The sequence below is a fragment of the Odontesthes bonariensis genome, chromosome 3, assembly GCF_027942865.1.
Source record: "Odontesthes bonariensis isolate fOdoBon6 chromosome 3, fOdoBon6.hap1, whole genome shotgun sequence".
Classification (NCBI taxonomy): domain Eukaryota; kingdom Metazoa; phylum Chordata; class Actinopteri; order Atheriniformes; family Atherinopsidae; genus Odontesthes; species Odontesthes bonariensis.
Window position 1 is genome coordinate 36,899,074 of NC_134508.1, and position 20,857 is coordinate 36,919,930.

Consider the following 20,857-nt stretch of genomic DNA (forward strand, 5'->3'; position numbering starts at 1 on the left):
CTTGGAACGTAACTCATAGACTGGTATAAAAGCCGCAATTCCAAAATAGCTGTAAAGTGTAAATAAAAAATAATGCAATTATTTGCAAATCTCATAAAGCAGGATTTTACCAACCAAGTGAGAGATTTTACTGTTTCATGAAAGATATCAGCTCATCTTGAACTGGAAAGGGTAAACGAAAGGCTGGAAAAGTAAGTGGTGTTTAACCAAACAGCTGGAGGATAACTAATGAGGTCAACTGGCAACAGGTCAGTAACATGATGGGGTTTCAAACTGGCACCTTAGGGAGGCAGAGTCTCTGAAAAGAATGGGCAGACGTTCAGTAATCTGAAAAACACTGCGTCAACAGTTAGCAATTTCAGAATAATCTTTCAGAGTGTAAAAATTGAACAGGCTTTGAACATCTACAGTCAATAATATCATCAAAATATTCTGAGAATCAGGAGACTACTCTGTGTTCAAGATACCTGGATGGAAATTCACGACCTTTGGATCTGCATCAAAAACAGGAATGATGCTGCTAATTATATGGATTTAGGAACATTTACAGAAATCATTGTCTATGCACACAGTTTGCTGTGCAGTCCACCCATCATTCAAAGAAGAAGCCATATGTGAACATGATCCAGAAAAACCACCATCTTCTTTGGAACAAAGCTTATTTAAAATATACTGAGGCAAGATGGAAAACTGTTATACGGTCAGAAATCATACTGTATCCTTTGGACTAAAGAGGAGAGGTACCCTCTGTGATGTTATCAACATCCAAATCAAAAGACTCCATATCTGATGGTAACATGAGTGCTTACGGCACTGGCAGCTTGTACACGCTCCCATCCAGATGATATCTTTTTCTGGGAGGACCTTGTATACTTCAGCAACACAAGGCTAAACCACATACTGCATCTATTACAGCAGCATAGCTTGAACTGGCCTGCCTGCCTGCAGTCCAGACCTTTCACCAATTTAAAATATTTTGCTCATCATGAAACACAAAAATATAACAGATAAGACCCATGGCCGTAGAGCTGCAAGAGTCTTATATCAGACAAGTGGGGAACTACATTCCTCTCCCAAAGGCCCAGCAACTGGTCTCCTCAGTTCCCAACGTTTACATACCTTTGTTAAAAGAAGAAGGGAGGCTACACAGAGACGAACATGGGCATGTCCCAACCTTTTATGGACATGGTTGCTGCCAACAAATTTATGACAAGCATACCTTTTACATTTGAATTACCTTGTGTACGAATTGTGCTCTATAAATAAAAATGTATTTGTTTTTGTGGACACATGAATAATTAGTCCTCGGATATAGTGCAATTGTCACATTTTCAAACATGATTTGAATATTCCTTTTAAATGATATTAAGTACATTTGGAGCAAAAAATATTGATAAGATTTTTCCTTTCCCATTGTAACTTTATTTAATTGGAGGCACGGGACTTACATGCTGATTATATTATTTAACTTCAAATCATTTTAAATGAACATCACTGAACAAATACAATATATGATGGAAGATGCAGCAACTGGACTACAAATAAGGTTACACTGTATTACATCATCATTGAAAGAAAAAATTGAAAATTGAAAAAAAAGAAAAACAGATCAAACTCTGAGATGGGATACCAGTCAAAGATAGTTACTGTCAGGCAAGAAAGTGTGTCAGGCAAACATCACATAGTATTTGCATCTCTAACATTTGTCTTTTGGCTATTTCCTATTGGCTAAGTGGACAAGTTCAGTCACACTGACTGATAACACAGCTTGGCCGTGTAAGGATTACTGTTGTACATCCTGTGTGAGGCCCCTGGGAACGCCATGCTGTATCATTCTGTCAACAGTCAGTGCTCTAAGAGTGCTCCACTCTCTGTGTTTGTGTGTGTAGTACTATATTTCACATTCACTATACTCTGCCAAAATCAACTGACCAGGTTCCTCGCTCATCTTTCTTCGCTTTGGAAAACTCTTAATGAGGTGAGGCTGAACTTTGAGCCCTACCTCACCTATCCCCGAAACACACATCTTCATCCTAACTCTTAACCTGCCTTCATAAGATTTAATAGTAACCTTCACACTCTGTTTATCTATTTTACAGAGGGCTGCAAGAAAATGTACTTTTCACCATAAAAAAACAGAAAAAATAACTCTTCTGTGGTTTTGGTCAAGACCTCAATGTCCTCAAAGTCTGCCTCATTGTAAAGGGGCATTAATAATTCATTTAACACATAGGGATAAGCTGTAATACAGTGCTGGGAGCTTTACAGTACCTTAATGAGCCCAGCTTGTGCTGACAGATAAGTTGAGCTGATTTTCTCAGGACCGAGGGCTCCATCCACTTCTTCCCTCTAAATGAAAAAGACTATTATTATTTCCAACAGGCCATACAGTAGCACTGTCCATCATTAAAGCTATAAATCACATCTCTGGCGTCCTCTTGAGTATATTATTGCCTTTCCCCTTAATCTGGGGAGATTTCCATGCTTGGTCCACAATATGATACTGTTTTAAGCACAATTACCAGCTTGCTCGTGTTACTCTGCAACTGTAGTTCATACTACAGTCTTCCCACATTTGCCATCAAATACTGTGGTTTCAGGTGTTCGGTCATACACAAGTTAATGCACATTCATCCTTCAATAGTGGTTAAATGGAACGTAACACAAGAGGGATTTTATGTGCTGTATTTTAGCTTTGATAGCTGACATTATCACAGCAACAGAAAGCACCATATGTGGTTTATATCGATTTTAAATTGAACATTGAGGAATTTATTCTATACACTTTGCTGAAAAGAAAGATAAAAGGAAGTCATGCCTCTGAGCTGCTTCACACTGTTTTGGAGGTCAATTGCTTTCTGGAAATACCCTTGTTAAACAGTAGGACCTGAATATAAGTGGGTTTGTTAGAAAATTGGTTCCATCTCTTTGATTCTTGGTCGAGCCACCGTGTTAAAGTCATTTATAGGCATGGTTTCTCCTGTGATGCAATAACATGCAAAGCAGTTTGTCAAATCAAATTCCGCATGCTGAGAAGAGAAAGCCAGGCAGAAATTTCTCAATATGTGGTTACATATGAACATGTACCTTCAGTTTTGCACTTGTAACTCAAAACCTTGTGCTTAGATATGACTCTTGGCAGTAGAGACATCCATCACTCAGACTCCAGAAATCTGTCTATCTCTTCCACCTAATTGGTCATCCAGCTGTCACACCACTATGTATGCCCTTTGGTCAAATCATGAATTGTTAGTCCATTGTAAAGTGACTGCACATGTTGGGAAACAGGTTGACAGGAAAAATAAATAATTGAGCCTTAAGGAAATAGTTCTCTCTGGATAGAAAGTGAGCACATTTTACACACAGTATATTATGTGCAATTCAGAATAAACATCTGGTTAATATCACCAGTACTGATAGGGGTTATTGCAATGGCTAGCAGTTAATTTTCAGTCTTAAGTCTTGTTGTTATGGATATTTCCTGCGATTGTTTGTGCTGAAGCATCTTTTCTGTAAACAGTTCTCCTCTCCGTCCCCCAAAGAAAATGCTGCTGCTTTCTTTGAAAAGCAGGGATGCAGCATTGACCCTTCTCAGAGAAGAAAAGTGTTGTTATAGTACCGCGGCCCCCCTTTCCACTCCCCTCGCCTGTCACTTCAGACAGCCTCTCACTTGAGAGCTCTCTCTAAGATCAGCACTAAACTCTTCTGACTCTTAGGAAGTGTTGGAGGAAGCACTCTCTTTATAGTAGGCTTTTCTTAGACTGATTGCATATTCATAGCCATCTCCAGTGTCAAGGGTATCACGTTTAAAAAAGGACTCCTTAATTATTTACCGTCTTATTGTTAATATTCTCTGTGTTAGAAACACTATAACTTTGCTCATTAATGTTTCATATTTTAAAAAAATGTCTTTTGTATTCTGAAGTATTGCTGCTATGTTTGACTGCTAAGATAGAGACCATTTTCCCATGAGCTCAAACAGCTAAAACACTTATGCGTCACTAAACTGCTGCACAAATAATAAGACACTTATCGCTGTAAGTGGGAAATGGAGAGGCTACAATTTTTCATCAGATGTTAGGGCAGTGAATGTGTGCTTCTGGTCTTTTGAATAACACATTCTGGCGTTGAACAAATCCATCACACAACAAACTGCACCGCATCAGGTAATAAAATTTGTACAGAGTTAGAGCAAATTTAGCACTGCATTTTTCTCCGATAAGGTGAGGGGAAAATAAGAATGTCATAGTTTTCAGTGTCTTGGGATGTATAGCAAAATACCAGAATACATATATAGACAAAAAGCTTGGTCTATATTTTCCTTTCATTTTATTAACTTGTCTTGAGAATATTGAGAAAATTGATTTAAAAAAGAGGAGCTAAAGTAAGTAGTTAATTTTATAAAATGTTTTTTTCAATAAGTTTTTTAAACATTCCTGATGAATATTTTCTTTCACAATAATATAATCCATTTTATTTCAGATGCAGCTTAAAAAAGGTTGTTTAAGACTCAAAACCAAACATTGGTAAATATATCAAATCAAATCAAATTTATTTATATGCACATTTCATGTACAAACAGTTCAAAGTGCTTTACATAAAATAAAAGCATTGCAGCGGAGTGGAAGAAGCATTAAAAATACATAAAAGAATATAAAGAGAAACAAATAAAATCATTTAAATGAATATATGTTAGTTGTTTAGCTTGAAAATTATACAAAAGACAAGGACTTAGACTTTCATGTCATATGTCTACATTCAGGTGCTCCTGAGGTCACAAAAATCTATCATGGAAAAGTAAACATTCAGTGACAGGCCCAGCAAATACCTTCATTAATACACTGTTATTGATTTTACTGACAGACATCTGATACTCTTTCTGATAGACTTTCAGCGTAATAGTAATAGCAATAGCGTCACTTCTCACTTTTTTATGTTTTTGTTTAGTATCCTAATGGAGAATGTGTGATGTCTGTAAGGCATTCAACATTATATTACCCGACTAATTAAAATCCTCCAGCGTTACTTCTTTCCTTCATCTGCTTAAGAGTGGCTGTAAAAAATGTACGGCTCTGAGCACAGTTTTTATGAGCATTAGTATCTTGGTAATCCTCACACCTTCTTGACTCACATTATATAGTCCTGATTTACCAGTCCCGCATAAATCCATTTGAGATTTCTATTTGGACAAGTGGTAACTTAATGTCAACACACCCAGCCTTTGCCATGAGGGGCAAAATTTAAATGATCGCATTGTAAACAAGTCCCCACAAGAGGAAACAAAAAATAACTGATTGCTATGCGTTCATGCGAGAACCTCTGTGCCATGTCCTCATTCTGATTAATATCCACCGTGTCTTGCTGAGCATCCATGCTCTGCCACGGCCGGGTGTTCAGACTGAGAACGAGGTAGAGGCTGACAGTGGTGAGCTATGTGCTGCTCAGCCTCATGGGAGGTAATGGATCTGCGTGGCTGCCAGGACTCAAGTGTAGACAGCAGGAGGAAGAAAAGTGATCAGTCTTTCATGGTGAGGTACTTCTTGTCCAGCATGTGGGCCACTGATAGCCGGAGAGAGACGGAGCCTGAAAGAGAGGGCAAAGGAGGGAGCAGAGGTCTGTGCGAGAGAAGGGAAAGAAAGACGTGAGAAGGAGCAACACAGCAGAAAGTATGAAGGGAGCGTTATTCAGGTTCAAGGACGACAGAGAGTGGTGGATAAGAGGAGAAAGAGAAACGGGGAATGTGTGGCTGCAGCGAGAAAAAGACAAAGAAGGTTTGGCGGAGAGGATGACGTGTCACCGTTCTTAACATTCCTTTTGAAATTTGCTCCCTGTTCCCCCACAACTCTCTCTAACTACCACAGAGGGGGTTCATTATTCTCACTTTACTCCCCCACTAATTATCGTTATCATTATGGGGTATAATTACCATTTCACTGCCAAACACCCATGTAGACTGCTCAGCTCTGAGTCACACAGAAGGTTATCAATAGCTGCTCAATTGCAGTCTCATCTGCCTAATTATAAGATTTAGGCTTTGTGATAACTGAATAGGATGTGAAATCTAGTATTATGTCTAGTGAGTGCTGGTAAGATGCTGAAAGTCAGCAGAAGGCCCTGAAATAAACCAATGTGTACAGAGCCTTTTAATTAAAAGCGGTGGCTGATATAAATCAGAGGAAATCCAAGGTTATGAAACAACTGCAAGTCTCTGAAATATCATCCTGTTCTTTATAACTTTAGATCCTTTGTGTTTTATTCCCCTGGCTCATTACCTGTATAAAGAACTTTTACATTTTATCTCAGTTTTACTTCTCCACCAAGACTACTTCTACTTTCAGTTAACCCAGGCTAGTAGCACCATTTCATTCAATCCATATCATCATTAATGAAGAGCCTGTGTTGCAGTCACTGGCTTTGACTCATGTTAAGATTAGTAGTCGTGTTTGTCAAGGGGGTTTCTAAATCCCTCTGTGGCATTTTGGAGTTGCAGCTGACGCCTTGAACCTGATGAATGCTCTCTCCATCTGCTGCAGCTCTGCACTGTTGTACAAGACTGACACAGGCCTAATCAGCAGAAGAAATTCATTAGACCTGCCTTCTGTCACATACAGAGAGAGCACGGCAGAGCGGAGAGGAAGTTTTGGATGGAAAAGCAGACATGAGGTCGTGGGTACAGAGATTAAAGGAAAAAAGGAAAGAAGATGACCGTATGAATGGCTCAGTAAGCATATGACAGACGGTTGGACCAGGCTGGTGGAATTTGTGCCATGGAGAGCCTCATGACAGACAGGAGGCAGATTCTCTTTGACCCCAATTACCAGAGGTGTTTCTTTCCACCAGCTAATCCATGGCGTTTAGGGTGGCCCCTCCTCTGTACCGTAGAGATTTGCTTTTCCAGCCTGTTGTTTTCCCCACAGAGACATAGGAATGATGGCATAGTTCTGCTGACTTGGATGCATCTGAGGTATTCTGGAAACCTCTAAAAATCCATTTCATTGATATATTTTTACCCAAATACAAAATCCTGACTCCTAGTTTTGTTGAAAGCTCCTCAATTATAATCCTAAAATGTGATAACACACTTTTAACACTTCGTAATATTATGAAGTAAAAGTGGACATAACAGAGATTTGACATTTTAAAAAGTAAACTCAACTTCTGTTTCCCAGAATGATTGCATTTCTTAAGCGGTTTCTCAGCAACTGATTATCTGATGGGCATTTATTTTTCTCTTTCTGCAGAGACACTCATGGACTCCACCACAGCCACGGCAGAGCTCGGCTGGACGGTCTACCCTGTGTCGGGATCGAGTGACAACAGTGTAAGTGACCTACTCTACTTACACTACATTCTAACTCTAACAATGACACTTTAATGTAATTACTTCCAAAGCAGTGATATGTTTTCATGTTATTTTAGGCCATTTTCCTAATGACAAAGATAAGGTGCGAGGTGGCCCTATTTTTCTAATTGTGTAAGTGAAGTAAATGTGTAAATTTGCCCAGTCCCCCATGAAAACTTCACTTCTGTAGTCAGTGTTTTGAGTTCTCACTCTAAGGTTAAAAGATCAGTCATTGAGCCAGCCTGCCCCCCGGTGTGAGCAAGATCGTTTTTCTCTTCAAACTAAACCAAACAAAAAAATTCCCATACATAGAAATAACTTGACTGATTTTTTTCTCTTTTGTTTGTTAAATTTCTACCTCTTGTAGATATTTGAAGAAAACAATAAAATGAAAAAAATGATAAGGATAAAATGTATTTTCACTCACACTTTATCACTTCTTTTTGTTCATTTTTGTCAAAATCCTGCTTTTTTTTTCTAATTTTGGTTTTAGTTTAAGACAAACACGTTATGATTAAAGAATCATAAACTCAAAGCTTGGTTTGTTAGTTCTCCCGCCAGCCTGGAAGCAATGTGTTATAAAGGCCTTATTGGTGTTTGATGCACAGTATTTCCACATAGTTTGCCAGGTCAACGGTTCTGCCACATGTAAGCCAGGCCCACTTAAAGCAGCCAAAACCAGTGTCTCAGTCTCCTTAACTTTTTTCTCCACCACAGGATTTAGACTTCTTAGAATGGATCTAAAAGAGAGCAAAAACATTGCAGACTTATTTGCTGGTGCATTTTAAAAACCGCTGCCGATTTTATTCAATTATTCTTCTGTGGTTTGTTTTAAATATGGTTTAAATCATACACTATTTTGCACTGTAAAAAAGAAAAAAAAATCTAAGTAAGCTTATCCTCAGCAGTTCCATGATACACCTTCAAAGCTGTTCAGTGAAAATTTTGGACAACGCCATCGCTCAAAACCTGAAGGGACATTGTCTCCTCCCTGCCAATTTCTACAATCAAATCCAAAGCACAAAGATGCCTGGTTTCCCTTTCTCTTTCTCTTGCCAGCTCTGGATCCAGTCTGCCCAGAGACAGTCCAGAGACCATTTGCATCACATCCTCCTTTCATCTATGAAAAATGTTCAGGGAAACATTTTTCAGAATCTGCTTTAATGTTAAGTGGAAACTTCAGACTAGAAAGTTCAGCACTTAAAGAGACATTAAAAGGTCACCGTAGCAAACCATTTCTTTTGTAAATGAAAATGTTCACTTTGGCCAAAAGTAAGGAAAAAGTTAGTCTAAATATAAAATTAAAGACATCCAAGCTCCTCAGTGATTACCTCTTTCAGTATTTTGGTATTCTGCCTGATTCCATGGTTGTTCTCTGTTTTGAAGCAAATGGCCTCACATTCAGTTTAACTAAAAAGCTTGAGGTTATTTTTTTTTTCATGTGTGCTCTTATTTTCTGCTTTTGACCCTAAATATTTCCATGTCTCTAATGAAAAGCCCCACATGCAGCTATGATATATCCTGCTCCTACAGCACAATGACATGCAAAGTCCCTAAGCTCTTGGATTTAGTCAGGTATAGGTTGGCCTTATCAGCGTGGGCACTAAAGTTTTATGATATGTGGCTGACTTTATCAAGAGCCAAGTCCACTGGAAAGCTAAGAATGAGCAGGATGGAGATAGCTTGTCCCTCATGGCCCAGAGCAACAGGTGTAGAACCACAGCTTGGCTTCCCTCTGAGTATAACAGCAAGAGGTGCTTTACAGAAGCTATTGTCTTACACTCATGCTGCAGAGCATGGCTTCATGGGCTTAGCTGGTGGATCAGTAACATCCAGCAGAGCACTGAACCAGCAGTTGGCTTTCACTGCTCCCTATAGCTCGATGAAATGTATCCTAAGTTGGCATGTGACACATTGCAACACAAAAGAAATGCAAACAAGAAACAGCAAGATATTATATCAAAAATGGTTTGGCAGTTTATGTTATTCCACTCTTATTTTACAGGTTACACGTTTAAGGCCTGTAAAATAATTATTTTAAAAAATATCTATAAAATGCTTTGCATTGGACGGTGTTATACTTCACTGTGTGTAAACCAAGCTTTATAACCCTCTCTGTGTCTAACCAGGCAGTTCTTCCATCTAACCATGCAGGACAACTATCAAATGCTATCCTTGACCCAAAAGCCAATAGCTGTTGTTCCTCAAATCGCCACTTGAGGCAGAACCCCACTGTTAGAATGTTCAACTAACCACTGCTTGGTACAAAAAGAAAAAGAAAAAAGATTTTAGTCTGTGGTGGCGACACAGGTGAAAACATGGTCAGTTCTCTTAGTTTTAAATTGTATCAAAACTTGAAGTCGTGCACAAATATTAGATCTTACTTAGATCCATCCCTTTTATGTCACTTCTGATTTGAAAAATCCAAGAAGAGAATGGCTAAATTCTGAATTTAGTCCATAAACCTGTGGGTGACTGCAGCCAACAGTCTATGTGCTGATTCAATTCACAACAGTACATTTCTTAGCTTCCCCACCCTCTCCAAACTCAGATTCTCCAAACAGCTGAGATTAACTATAGGTAATACACTGAATATGTACTTAATTTGTTTTAGTGAATATATCCTTAATGAGTATATGACGCAATGTATAGCCAGCTAGCAGTGCAGGGTCAAGTGGTCAATATTTTCCTATCAAGTGGAGCTGAGATACATACGAACATCAGGTCAGATGTCCTGACCCACTCATTGCTACACTGAAGTACTGACAAGTGCAGCCACTTAGAAATAAACTTATGGCCCCAGGGAGCACACACAACTACTGTGGAAGGAAAACTGAGGCCGTCTGCGTCGGCAGTGAACATAATGAGGTGGTGTATGTTGGTTAGGTTTTCATTATGAATGTGTTATAATGTGGTGGTGTACCAGCATATATGTCTAGTGTCACTTAGGGACACAAAACACAGCAGACTTTTGCAGGAGGGCAGTATGCAGTGCATGCTGGGAAATGTTTGTTAAACAAAGCAATTTTATTTGTCAAAACTGCTGCTCTATTAAAATTCCTTTGGAATATGATTATGGTTGTTTACATATAATTGTGCACATGTGCAGCAAACCAACAAGACATACCTTTATTTTTTTGAGTAACATTTCTTTTCCTTTAAAAGTTATTTGTTAAACACTGGATCGCTGAAGTTCAAAGAGACCACAGAATTGCTGTATTTCACAATTAAAGTCTGAAAAATTATATTCTAGGAAGTATGCAGAAACACATGCAAACAGGATCCATGTGCAACTTTGTGGAATGGGAGTAAAATAATTATTCACATGTTGTACATTAGTAGTGGACAGTGGTAATTGAGGCTGACTACAGCAGACAGTTCTACTTAAGGCTGTGAGTGGTAGAGTCTCTCCTCTCTTTGAGGCCCGGTCTCCTTCAGGATTTGGCTCCCATGGCCTCTCATGTAGTAATTGAATGCAGACAGTGGGTGTCATTTGTCCTCTGTCCCTCTAGGGAAGGCACTCTTGCTCTGACAGATTTCCCACAACTCCAAATGGGGCGACTGTGCCCCGGGAGTTTTCCATTGGGTTTCTCTCTCTGCTTTTGTGTGAATAATTTATTTACTTCTGTCAGTGATAGAGTGGTGATATGTAATGTGGTTCAGGACTGTGAGGCTAGTTCAGGTTAACTCAAACATTGCAATGACAAGGCGTGATGAATTCGAGTTTGATGCTATGTGAACACAATGAAAACGTTAAATGTTTGATTGCTCTGACAGTGTGTTCAAACTGCTGCTTGACTTATGTGTCTGACTTTTTCCTGACCACTTGCTTATTGAACAGGATGTTTCCTACTGTGTCTGAGTTTTGAAACTTTATCTCTAACATGACACTTTGCTGTTGTTTGCCATGCAGCAATGGCAGTAATAAGACCTAAAATTAAAAGTTAAATAAAAGTTGACAGTGATGGTGGGTATAGTATTCAATGCAATTCATTGTTTGGGGTTGATTCATCATCTCGTATTTCAAATAGGTTTGACAGTCATTCACAAAGCTTTGAATGATTTTAACAGCCGGCAAAACGAGTCTTTAATATGTGTTTTCCAGGCAGATTTGCAAGGTACGTATTTACCAGAAATATGAGTGGCTGTTGAAGACCACGAAGAGTGAATTTGTGGTCAACTGTTTGCAGCCAACAAATGTTTTGACAGTCTGCATTCAGAGTATTGGCTTTAGGTGCACATATCTGCAGAATAAAATCAGATTTCTGACAACATAGTTGTGTTTCTAGATGTTTGAAAACTCTTTAAGAGTTGTATTAATGCCACCAGATGCTTATACTGCAACAGGTATCTACAGCCATGTATTTCTCAGCAGCCAATTTAAGAGCAGACTGTCCTTAAAATATGAGCATTTGGCCATTTGTAACATTTGGCTTTGTTGTCATTTGATGTTGTTGCTTTTGTGTTTAAGGTAATCCCTTTAAATCTCACACTAATGCTTGACAAGGACATTATGGTCTTGAGCAGCACACTGAACCAATCTCTGCTCTTTGTGAACGAGTTTGCATAGAATAGACAAGAATGAAATAATCATTGAGATTAGTGTGCAGTATCTGTTTCATGATACTTACAAAGAAGAGAAGCCTTCTTTGGTGAATTGTCTCAGCCAAAGGGGTGACTCCAGTCTATAGTTCAGCCTTGTCAGTGCAATACACTTGGCTTTACGGATAAAACAGAGTCCTATTGTCATTGACACATATGGATTGCAGGTTAGCTGAACTTTCTCCTGGAGTGGAACAAGTGATATTGATTCTCAAGCTTACTCTTTGTAGCATCACTGGACTGTAGCACTTCATATAACTCCAGAGGATAGTAGGAGCTTACATACTGTATTGTAGCCTCTCCCACTCCTGTCATATTCCAACCATTATAATCAATATTGCCTTTAGACTGTTTTTCTGTACAGGGTAATTGTCTCTTAGTATTGCCCCTAGATAGTAATATAGATTGTTTTTGTCTATAGAAGATCAACTAGCAGACACGTAAAAGATTTTTCTAATAAAGTAAAGATGGGCTGATAATAATGGGCAGGAAGACAAAGTTTCTTCAAGTCTTATTTTGATGCATGTGAGTCGTTTAGACCAGAAATGTCACAATATACTTTTTAGTGTCATTGATGCAGCTCTGTCTAGTAGTAGATAATGTAAAAATGCTTACATTGGTTCTTTTGATAATACATGCAGGTGGTTCTTCGTGATTCATTTAGTCTGTTTGGAATAATAGATAAAAAATATGGAACATCCTGTTACTGAACATTGAAAATGATTTTCCTGAACCATTCAGTCCAGGATTGTTAGACCAAGGACCCCAATGAGAGCAATTAAAACATAAAACAGTATGCTCTTGTTTGGAACCAGTCGTGCATTCCGCTTCACACCACTGATTTTTCATCAAAAGAGTGAGTTTCTCAGTGGAAAGAAGCATGTGCACTATGAATTTGCTTGTTGTCAACCTTGAAATATACTTATGTCTAATTTTGAAAAAAATACTCTATGTATATATATATATGTATAAAAGGTACATATGCTTTTGATAATATTTGGCCTGTTTTAAGTTTTATCTGATGATTCACATTAGTTGATGATAAACATTAGTTTAAACAGTCCCTATGACTGATGACTTCCATAAGAAGAGAAGTAAAAATAGACATTTTATTAAGTGTAACAGGATTAAAGTATAATGAGCTGGTGATTTTGAATCGTCATCATCTGAGTGCAGTTTATTCCCTCCAGTGTTACCTCTACCTGTTGTACTTAAAACACATGACCACCCTTTCAGAGCACTCTTGGTAAGAGGCAGGGGAAAAGCTGTGAAAATGAAGACGTTTCTTCTAATTTCACACTCTGTGCTTGATCGTTAGGCTCTTATTATGCCCCATTTGCTTCCCTCCACTGGCTGTGATGAAAGGAGGGCAAAGAGGCCATGACAGGACAAAAAGGGGCCCTTCATCAAAACACATTTTGTTTGGGCTCTTTTTTTTTTTGTCAGACTCAACCCCCCCACCCCCCACATCACTGCCAACACTTTTTTCTGGACTTTCCCGTCTGCATCCCTCATTAGCAGCAACCCCCACCTGTTTCCACATTCATTTTATTAAACTGTGATTGTCCAATGTGCTGTGCTCACCAGAACAGGCTGTCTGCTCTTGTTTAATTGGCCCAAAGCCTCCCCACAGCTCCTCAACAAGTGGGAAGGTCAATGGCTGCTCATGACCTGGGATGATGATGTCTGTCAGTATTGGGCAAAGACAGATTCATCCTCTAGCCCTACCAAACTTAACTTGCATTGTATGTGTACAACCATGCCTTAACTACTTGATAATAAAACCACTAAACAGACAACACTTCTAGTCGCTAAATAAACATTTTTCAGACTATAACCCTTTGAAAGTCTCGAATATGTTCATATAGTTAAACACTTATCTGTAAAATGATCTAGTCTCAGTCACTTGCCAGAGGTAAATTACCCATGAATTCCAACTTTAAAGGATAAGACCGGTTTTTTGACATTGGGCCCTTGATTTCACATTATAACATGATGTTCTACTCACCCCTGCTTGTTGTTGGTCATTTGGAGCTGTTCCGAAGATATTCGCGAGGCGTCCGGCTGCTCTCTTGAGATATTCGGCCATGAAACGGTTTCCTATGGGCAAGCTCATACAGGCACAAACTATGCTGTTTATAATTTATTAATTACTCTACACTAGCACTGATAACGTGGAGGTGCGTCGCTTACTTAAAAAAATCCGGGTTACTAATTTTGAATTTTAGCCGAATGAATAAATAGGCAGCAGGTCTGTGGGCTGTCTGTGGCAGTAGCACCACGATGACGTCAGTAACACCCACTTTACGACAAAAAAATCAAAATTACAATAACCCGGATTTTTTTAAGTAAGCGACGCACCTCCACGTTATCAGTGCTAGTGTAGAGTAATTAATAAATTATAAACAGCATAGTTTGTGCCTGTATAAACTTGCCCATAGGAAACCGTTTCATGGCCGAATATCTCAAGAGAGCAGCCAGACGCCTCGCGAATATCTTCGGAACAGCTCCAAATCTTCAACAACAAGCAGGGGTGAGTAGAACATCATGTTATAATGTGAAATCAAGGGCCCAATGTCAAAAAACCGATCTTATCCTTTAACACGTTGTTTGTTAAATATGCTCGTCCAGCCTGCCTTCTCATTAGCCACATTTACAAGAAAGACCTTTTTATTCATCCAACATTTTTTTCTCTCATTATTGCTATTAGTTTTGGCTGTACATCAGACTTTTTTGTTTGGGCTTTTGTAATGGTTCGGGTCAAACCAAGCATCACACTAGCAGTGATTAATTGGGACATGGGATTTAAGAACTAAAGCTGTTCTAATTAGTCAAAGTGTTTGACAAAATGCACGTTGTAACAAGAGGGGTGACTTTTTTCTCCCAACCCGTCAAAATCTGTCAAAATCCTCACTAAGTGGGTACTAATTTGAGAAATTATATCAGCTGTGAAGTGAAGAGTGAAGGGGGGGGGGCAGTATAGGGTGCACCAGATGTAAAGTTGTTCAGAGGGGTGAGAACAAGATTTCTTCTTGGCTGAGATGTTGAGGTCGAGGTCGTGACCTGCATGGTGGTTTGAGTGCATGGTGTTTAAAGCTGGTTTGATCCATAGCCAAGGGCCAGGGAAACCACAGAGGTTTCATTTGGACTCTGTAAAGTCACAGCGAGTCCTCAAATTGGTGTACAATATGTAGACTTTGAAGCTGAACCCCATACCCAGAGAACCTGGGGGGAAATTTGCTCCTTAATTATTGTTTATATAATTACCTGTTTATGATAATTGTGCCAGTTTAGAGTGACTTTGTTGTGAAAAGTTTATGTCACACTCAGCGCTTCGCTACAGTAAAAGTGTCGTCCTATTAAGAAACAATAAAAAAGTGCAGCCCAAGTCACACAAACCAGAGCCTTTATGCTGTGTCCAAGTAATTTTACTTCATGTCTAAATTTTCTTTTAAAGAAACAGTATGTTAACTGTCTTTCTCATTGAACAGAAAGAGAGCATCAGAACAATTTGCCTTCATCATCTTAAACATCACAATATATAAAGCACTTATCCTCATTGAGAAATACTCAAATGCTACATTTACCATTTAGTAGCACCTACACTACACTTTGAAAAGACCAAACTGAGTAATAACTATCTATTCAAATAGCCAAATGCGTTTAATAACTTAATGAATCCAAATGGTAAACTATAATGGGTTGATTTTCAATAGAAAAAAAACAACAACGATAGCTTTGAAAGATTTTTTCTTTTAATTATATTTAGTTAAGTTCAGTAAGGTTCTAACAGTCAAATGTGTTCTTACCATTGTTAACCTGAGTAATAGCTTAACAAACGAGAGAGCATACTGGAATGGCTACTTCACATTTGTTCCTTTAGATAGACTTAATGTGTCCTTTCAAAGTGAGTTATTAGAGATATTATGTTTCCTCACCATGTAATCACTTTCATCAAAATATTGCCTCAAGCTGATTACTTCCAGTTATAAAAGTGCCCATGAAAACATACTTGTTATTGCTGGAAAATAGGTATCTGTGGGACTTCATGACAGTTTACATTAATAGGAAACATGCAGCCCATTAACTACTTTACAGCTGAATTGCTCTTAATTGAATGAATCGGGGTAGCTATGGGCCTCAATTACCTTTTTCCTTTTTTCTTAGATAAGGACTGTATGAAAGTTAAATTCCTTCTTGAATGTTAACAAAATGTTAATTTGCAATTTTTTTGTGTCCTTGATCAACAGTGGGAGGAGGTGAGCGGTTATGACGAAAACATGAACACCATCAGGACGTACCAAGTCTGTAATGTTTTTGACAACAATCAGAACAACTGGGTACGGACAAAATACATTCGGCGTCGTGGTGCGCAGAGGATCCACGTGGAGATGAAATTCTCAGTGAGGGACTGCAGTAGCATCCCCAATGTACCAGGATCCTGTAAAGAGACTTTTAACCTGTATTACTATGAATCCGATTCAGACACTGCCACCAGAAACTCTCCAGCTTGGATGGAGAACCCCTGGATCAAGGTTGACACCATTGCAGCAGATGAGAGCTTCTCCCAGGTGGACCTTGGGGGCAGAGTGATGAAGATCAACACAGAGGTTCGAAGCTTTGGCCCTGTGTCACGAAATGGCTTCTACTTGGCCTTTCAGGACTATGGTGGTTGCATGTCACTCATCGCTGTTCGGGTCTTCTACCGGAAGTGTCCCCGAATCATCACTAATGGGGCCTTGTTCCATGAGACATTATCAGGAGCAGAGAGCACCTCCCTGGTGGCTGCAAGGGGTGTTTGTATCCCTAACGCAGAGGAAGTGGATGTGCCCATCAAGCTGTACTGCAATGGAGATGGGGAATGGATGGTGCCAATCGGGCGCTGTATGTGCAAAGCTGGGCATGAGGCTGTGGAAAATGGAACTGTTTGTCGAGGTATGTTGTACTCTTATTATGTGTACATCATATATCCGTCTATACTGTAAGCCTAATGAGTCAGTCTGCTCTGCAATATTGAGGGAGTCATCGCACCACTAAAGGATTCCATCCATGGGATGGTTCCACTTAAAGCTGTTCTGAGAATCTTTTTAAGTCTCATTCAATTATACTGTAAGGTCATGCATCACAAAGGGCATAAATTACGTGCTCAGATTATTCAGATCATCACATTTTCTGAACAAATACCTTTATCCCACATCCTTGCTACTTTACAATGTAAATACATAGAAATATTGCATTCCCACCACAGTTTGAGAGTGAAAAACACTGCTGTCTTTGGAAGTTGACTACAGAACATGTTTAGTTAAGTTCTTCTGAGCTACAATAAATGGAACAAATTGTTTTATTACTTGAACTCCTCCAAACTGTTGCACATGCTGCACTGTTGAACTTAGTATGACAAAAAATAAATCCGTTTATACGGACTAATGAATAGACACTCAGTGCACAATCACAGTTTATGATTTTGTTAAGACAGTATGAATAAAAGGAAGGGTTATTTTGTTTCACAATTAATGGATTTAAAATGGTTTTGGCTACTCATCAGAAGGATTACGTCTCTGTTAATATCTAAGATACCCTCACAGAAAAACATGAAACACAAACGCAAATAAAATAAGAACTGCAATCTTTAACCTTTAAAAGTCAGTGTATATTTTGTTGCTGGAATGCCTCCTGCCATTCAACAGGACAGAGAGAATATTTTTTTCAAAATTGCTCGCATTTTCCTGTCAGTAGGAATCCCTCACAGGCAAATTGATTGGGCCTTTCAAAGCATCAATGTACCCAGCATCTACCTGTACCAAGCCACACTCTGATATGGGGTATTTGGTCAACGTGACCAGAGATCTTGATCACTTCACACAGTTTGACAGCATGTAGCCTGCAGAATGTAACCATGCTGATCCAGTCCAGCACCAGAAACCACCCACCCGCGGTTCAGATCGGTTTGTTGCTGCCTCTCTTACAGTATGTGTGCCTGTAATTACAGCACATCCTCTGGTGTCTGTGTGCTGGGAGGGAAGCCGTGATGGGTGCTGCCTCACAAATACTGCCAGGCCTGTTCAGTGACTACTAATGAGGACAGACTTAAGCTCCACCTTAAGGAATACTGGCCAGCAGGAGGCCTTGAAGATGGCTACTCTGGTGCAGCTATCTGCTCAGAATTCACATCCTTGCACAATTACACAAATCTGCTTATTTTTTGACCTACATATAATGCACTGCATGTGTTGGATTCGAAGATCTCACGGGTGTTCTCAGTCTTGGTATTTTTTTGGCTAAATGGGATTATACAATTATATGGTGTTCGCATGGGGAAAGCATGTTGATCCACATTATATCCTCACAGCCGGTCATGAAGCTTTTTAAGAAAAAGAAAAAAAGCAATTCATCTTCTGTTCCTCATCAGTCAAGTATTTATTTCTCCTCACTTACCATAAACTGGCTTCTTCTTCATCAGCACCACTGTGGTAGTAAAGGTTGTAGGTTAGAATACTGCAGCTTAATGATTCGAACAAACACAAGTGCATATAATTTGGACCATTTTTTGTGTTCATCAGTCATCTTTGATCATGTGACGCAGTAACTGTACATTAAAGCTTTACGAGAGGAATACATTATCTGTGAGAGCATCTGAGGAATGCAGCAAAACGCCATGTACGGTGATGGATTTTATGACTCTACACACATCCATAAGTTATATAGACAGTTATCAAGTGTGTATTTTACCAAGAAGAAAAATGAAACTGTTAAAGTTAGAACAGATTTTATTGTGTCGTTCCTTCTTTGTTGAAAAGCCGTTTTTGATGGATCTTTCAAGGCCGCCACCTTTTTTTTCTTGCTCTCTAGTCATCTTCCTAAACACCGAAAGCTGATATCAGTGCTTGAAGCTGTGGTCAACCGCTGTCTTTCAGCTGTTAGAGGTTGGATAATGAATTGATATGTGAAAGATGTGCCTTCGCCTGCCGATCTAACGGAGTAATGAATTGATTTGTGAGAAGTGCCATCAAAGGCTTTATAAGATATCCTCTTTCATGGCTGGATTATGGTGCCACACAGACATCACAAAGCAGCAAAGATGAAAGACACTGTTTCTACTGTAATATTAATAATACAACCAATGCTCTGTTCTAACATTTCCTCAACTAAACGTGTAATTACGCATGTAACAATTAAACCCTTGGCAGGCATCCTGACAAATAATTATGCTGTCATGAAATCTGTCAAAATATTGACAGCAGAAGGGGGTGCTTACATCAAATTGCCGAGGCCTTTTTCCTCTGCAATTGTCTTACAAGTGAGATTAAGTTTCCTCTTTAAGAAGTGCTGTGAGTGAAGGAACCATATGAGGACTGTTCAGCGGAGACGGTCCTGAAAAGAGAGATCTGATTTCCCCTCAGAGCCTTGAGGAGATGGTGCACCACAGACACACGAGGTCCTGTTTGCCATTGCTGTTCACTCCAGAATGAAAAGCATTCTCTCCAATGGGGCACAATGAGAGCCATGTTCATGGGTGGAATTGCAAACTCCCTTAACAATGCCCATGTGTGTCTTTCAACGTAATCTGATCATCCAACCCCATGCTATTGTGGGTTCAAGGGTCTCGACTGTGGGAGCGTGGCTTGGGTTATTGAGCAGTGAAAGTTTGGATGGAGACAATCTGTCAGAGCGATAACAACAACTTGATTCATTTTGTGGTTATGTTTTTAGTGATATTGGCTGTGTTTAGGGAGAAAATGAAAAGGATCATGAATCAAACAGCACAGTTTGTGTGGCCTTGTGGCCCACATTTGAAGGGAGAGGAAGAGATAATCTTGCACAACCTGACTGTTGATAAAAAAAAGTGCTGTGACATACCATAATGATGTGATGAGGATTTTGAAGGGAAAACAATTAGTTTATCAGAGAAAAAGATATCTAGTGTTCTTGTGTGTTGACAGAAATTAGAGGTATTTTGTTACATCACATAAACATACATTTTGTATTAAGCAATGTTTTGTCTCAGCATTCCTACATTCTACCTTACTCTTGTAGTTTCAGAATTTCCTCCAATTTGACACCCTTGCCTTTCTGCATGTAACAGCAGCTATGATTGAGATATTCCATATAATGGACATAGCAAATCCAACTAAATGTGCACAAAAGGCTCCTCAGTAGTCTGTCAGAGACATGGATGATGAGCATTTTTAGGTCAAAGTGTGGAGAATATGGAATAACAGAATGGCCTCTAGTGACAGTCTTGTGGTGAGGTATGCATCAGTGGTAGTAAGTACTTGGAAGTCAGGTTCCTGTTGTTGCACCAGAGCAATTAGATTAAGGAGGAAAGGCTTCAGTAATTCTTCAGCTAAATGTGGCTGTAGATAAAGAGAGTTAGGGGGATCGAGTGGAAAAGGTGCCAGGCAGACATGATTGGATAGACATGATTGCATGGAAAAGTGGAGGGGAGGGGGCGAGAGTAGGAAATGAGTCCCCCTAACCCACTGTCAGAATACCAATTATTGCAGTCTCTTCGTCTGGAGAGGGTTTAAGGATGGAAATCAGTGTAGCACAGACAAATCCACGCCACTGCCTTTATTTCCCTTGCTACCGCTGTCTTTAATGGCAGCTCTAATTGACTAACAGTGCAAGTGGGAAACAGCCCCGCTGATGACTGGATGACTGTCCTCCATGCTGGAACAAAACACAAAGCAAAACAAACACACACACACACCCCGCAGGCTTTTGCTGCAATGTGTATTGTGCAAACAAAGATGAGTGAAGGTTTGCATTGGGCTGCAGTAACACCGAGAGCAGGGGAGTAAGAGAGGGGAAAAATAAGTAAGAGGGACCAAAATGTAAACACTCCGCGTACACAGTAGGCATTCAGACAATATTATGTTAAAGCAAAAGCCACACTTACTCTTGTTGATTGAT

General features: G+C 39.4%; 1 protein-coding gene across 4 annotated transcripts in view; it reads left to right on the forward strand.

Annotated features, from left to right (window-relative positions):
• The window catches only part of ephb2b (eph receptor B2b), a 111,803-nt gene that overhangs the window by 35,805 nt on the left and 55,141 nt on the right, over positions 1-20,857 (forward strand). For all 4 annotated transcript variants that reach the window (XM_075461700.1, XM_075461702.1, XM_075461701.1 and 1 more), the window contains exons 2-3: positions 7,242-7,321; positions 16,195-16,879. In XM_075461700.1, the coding sequence (XP_075317815.1) occupies positions 7,242-7,321; positions 16,195-16,879 (765 nt within the window). The remainder of the gene's footprint in view (positions 1-7,241; positions 7,322-16,194; positions 16,880-20,857) is intronic.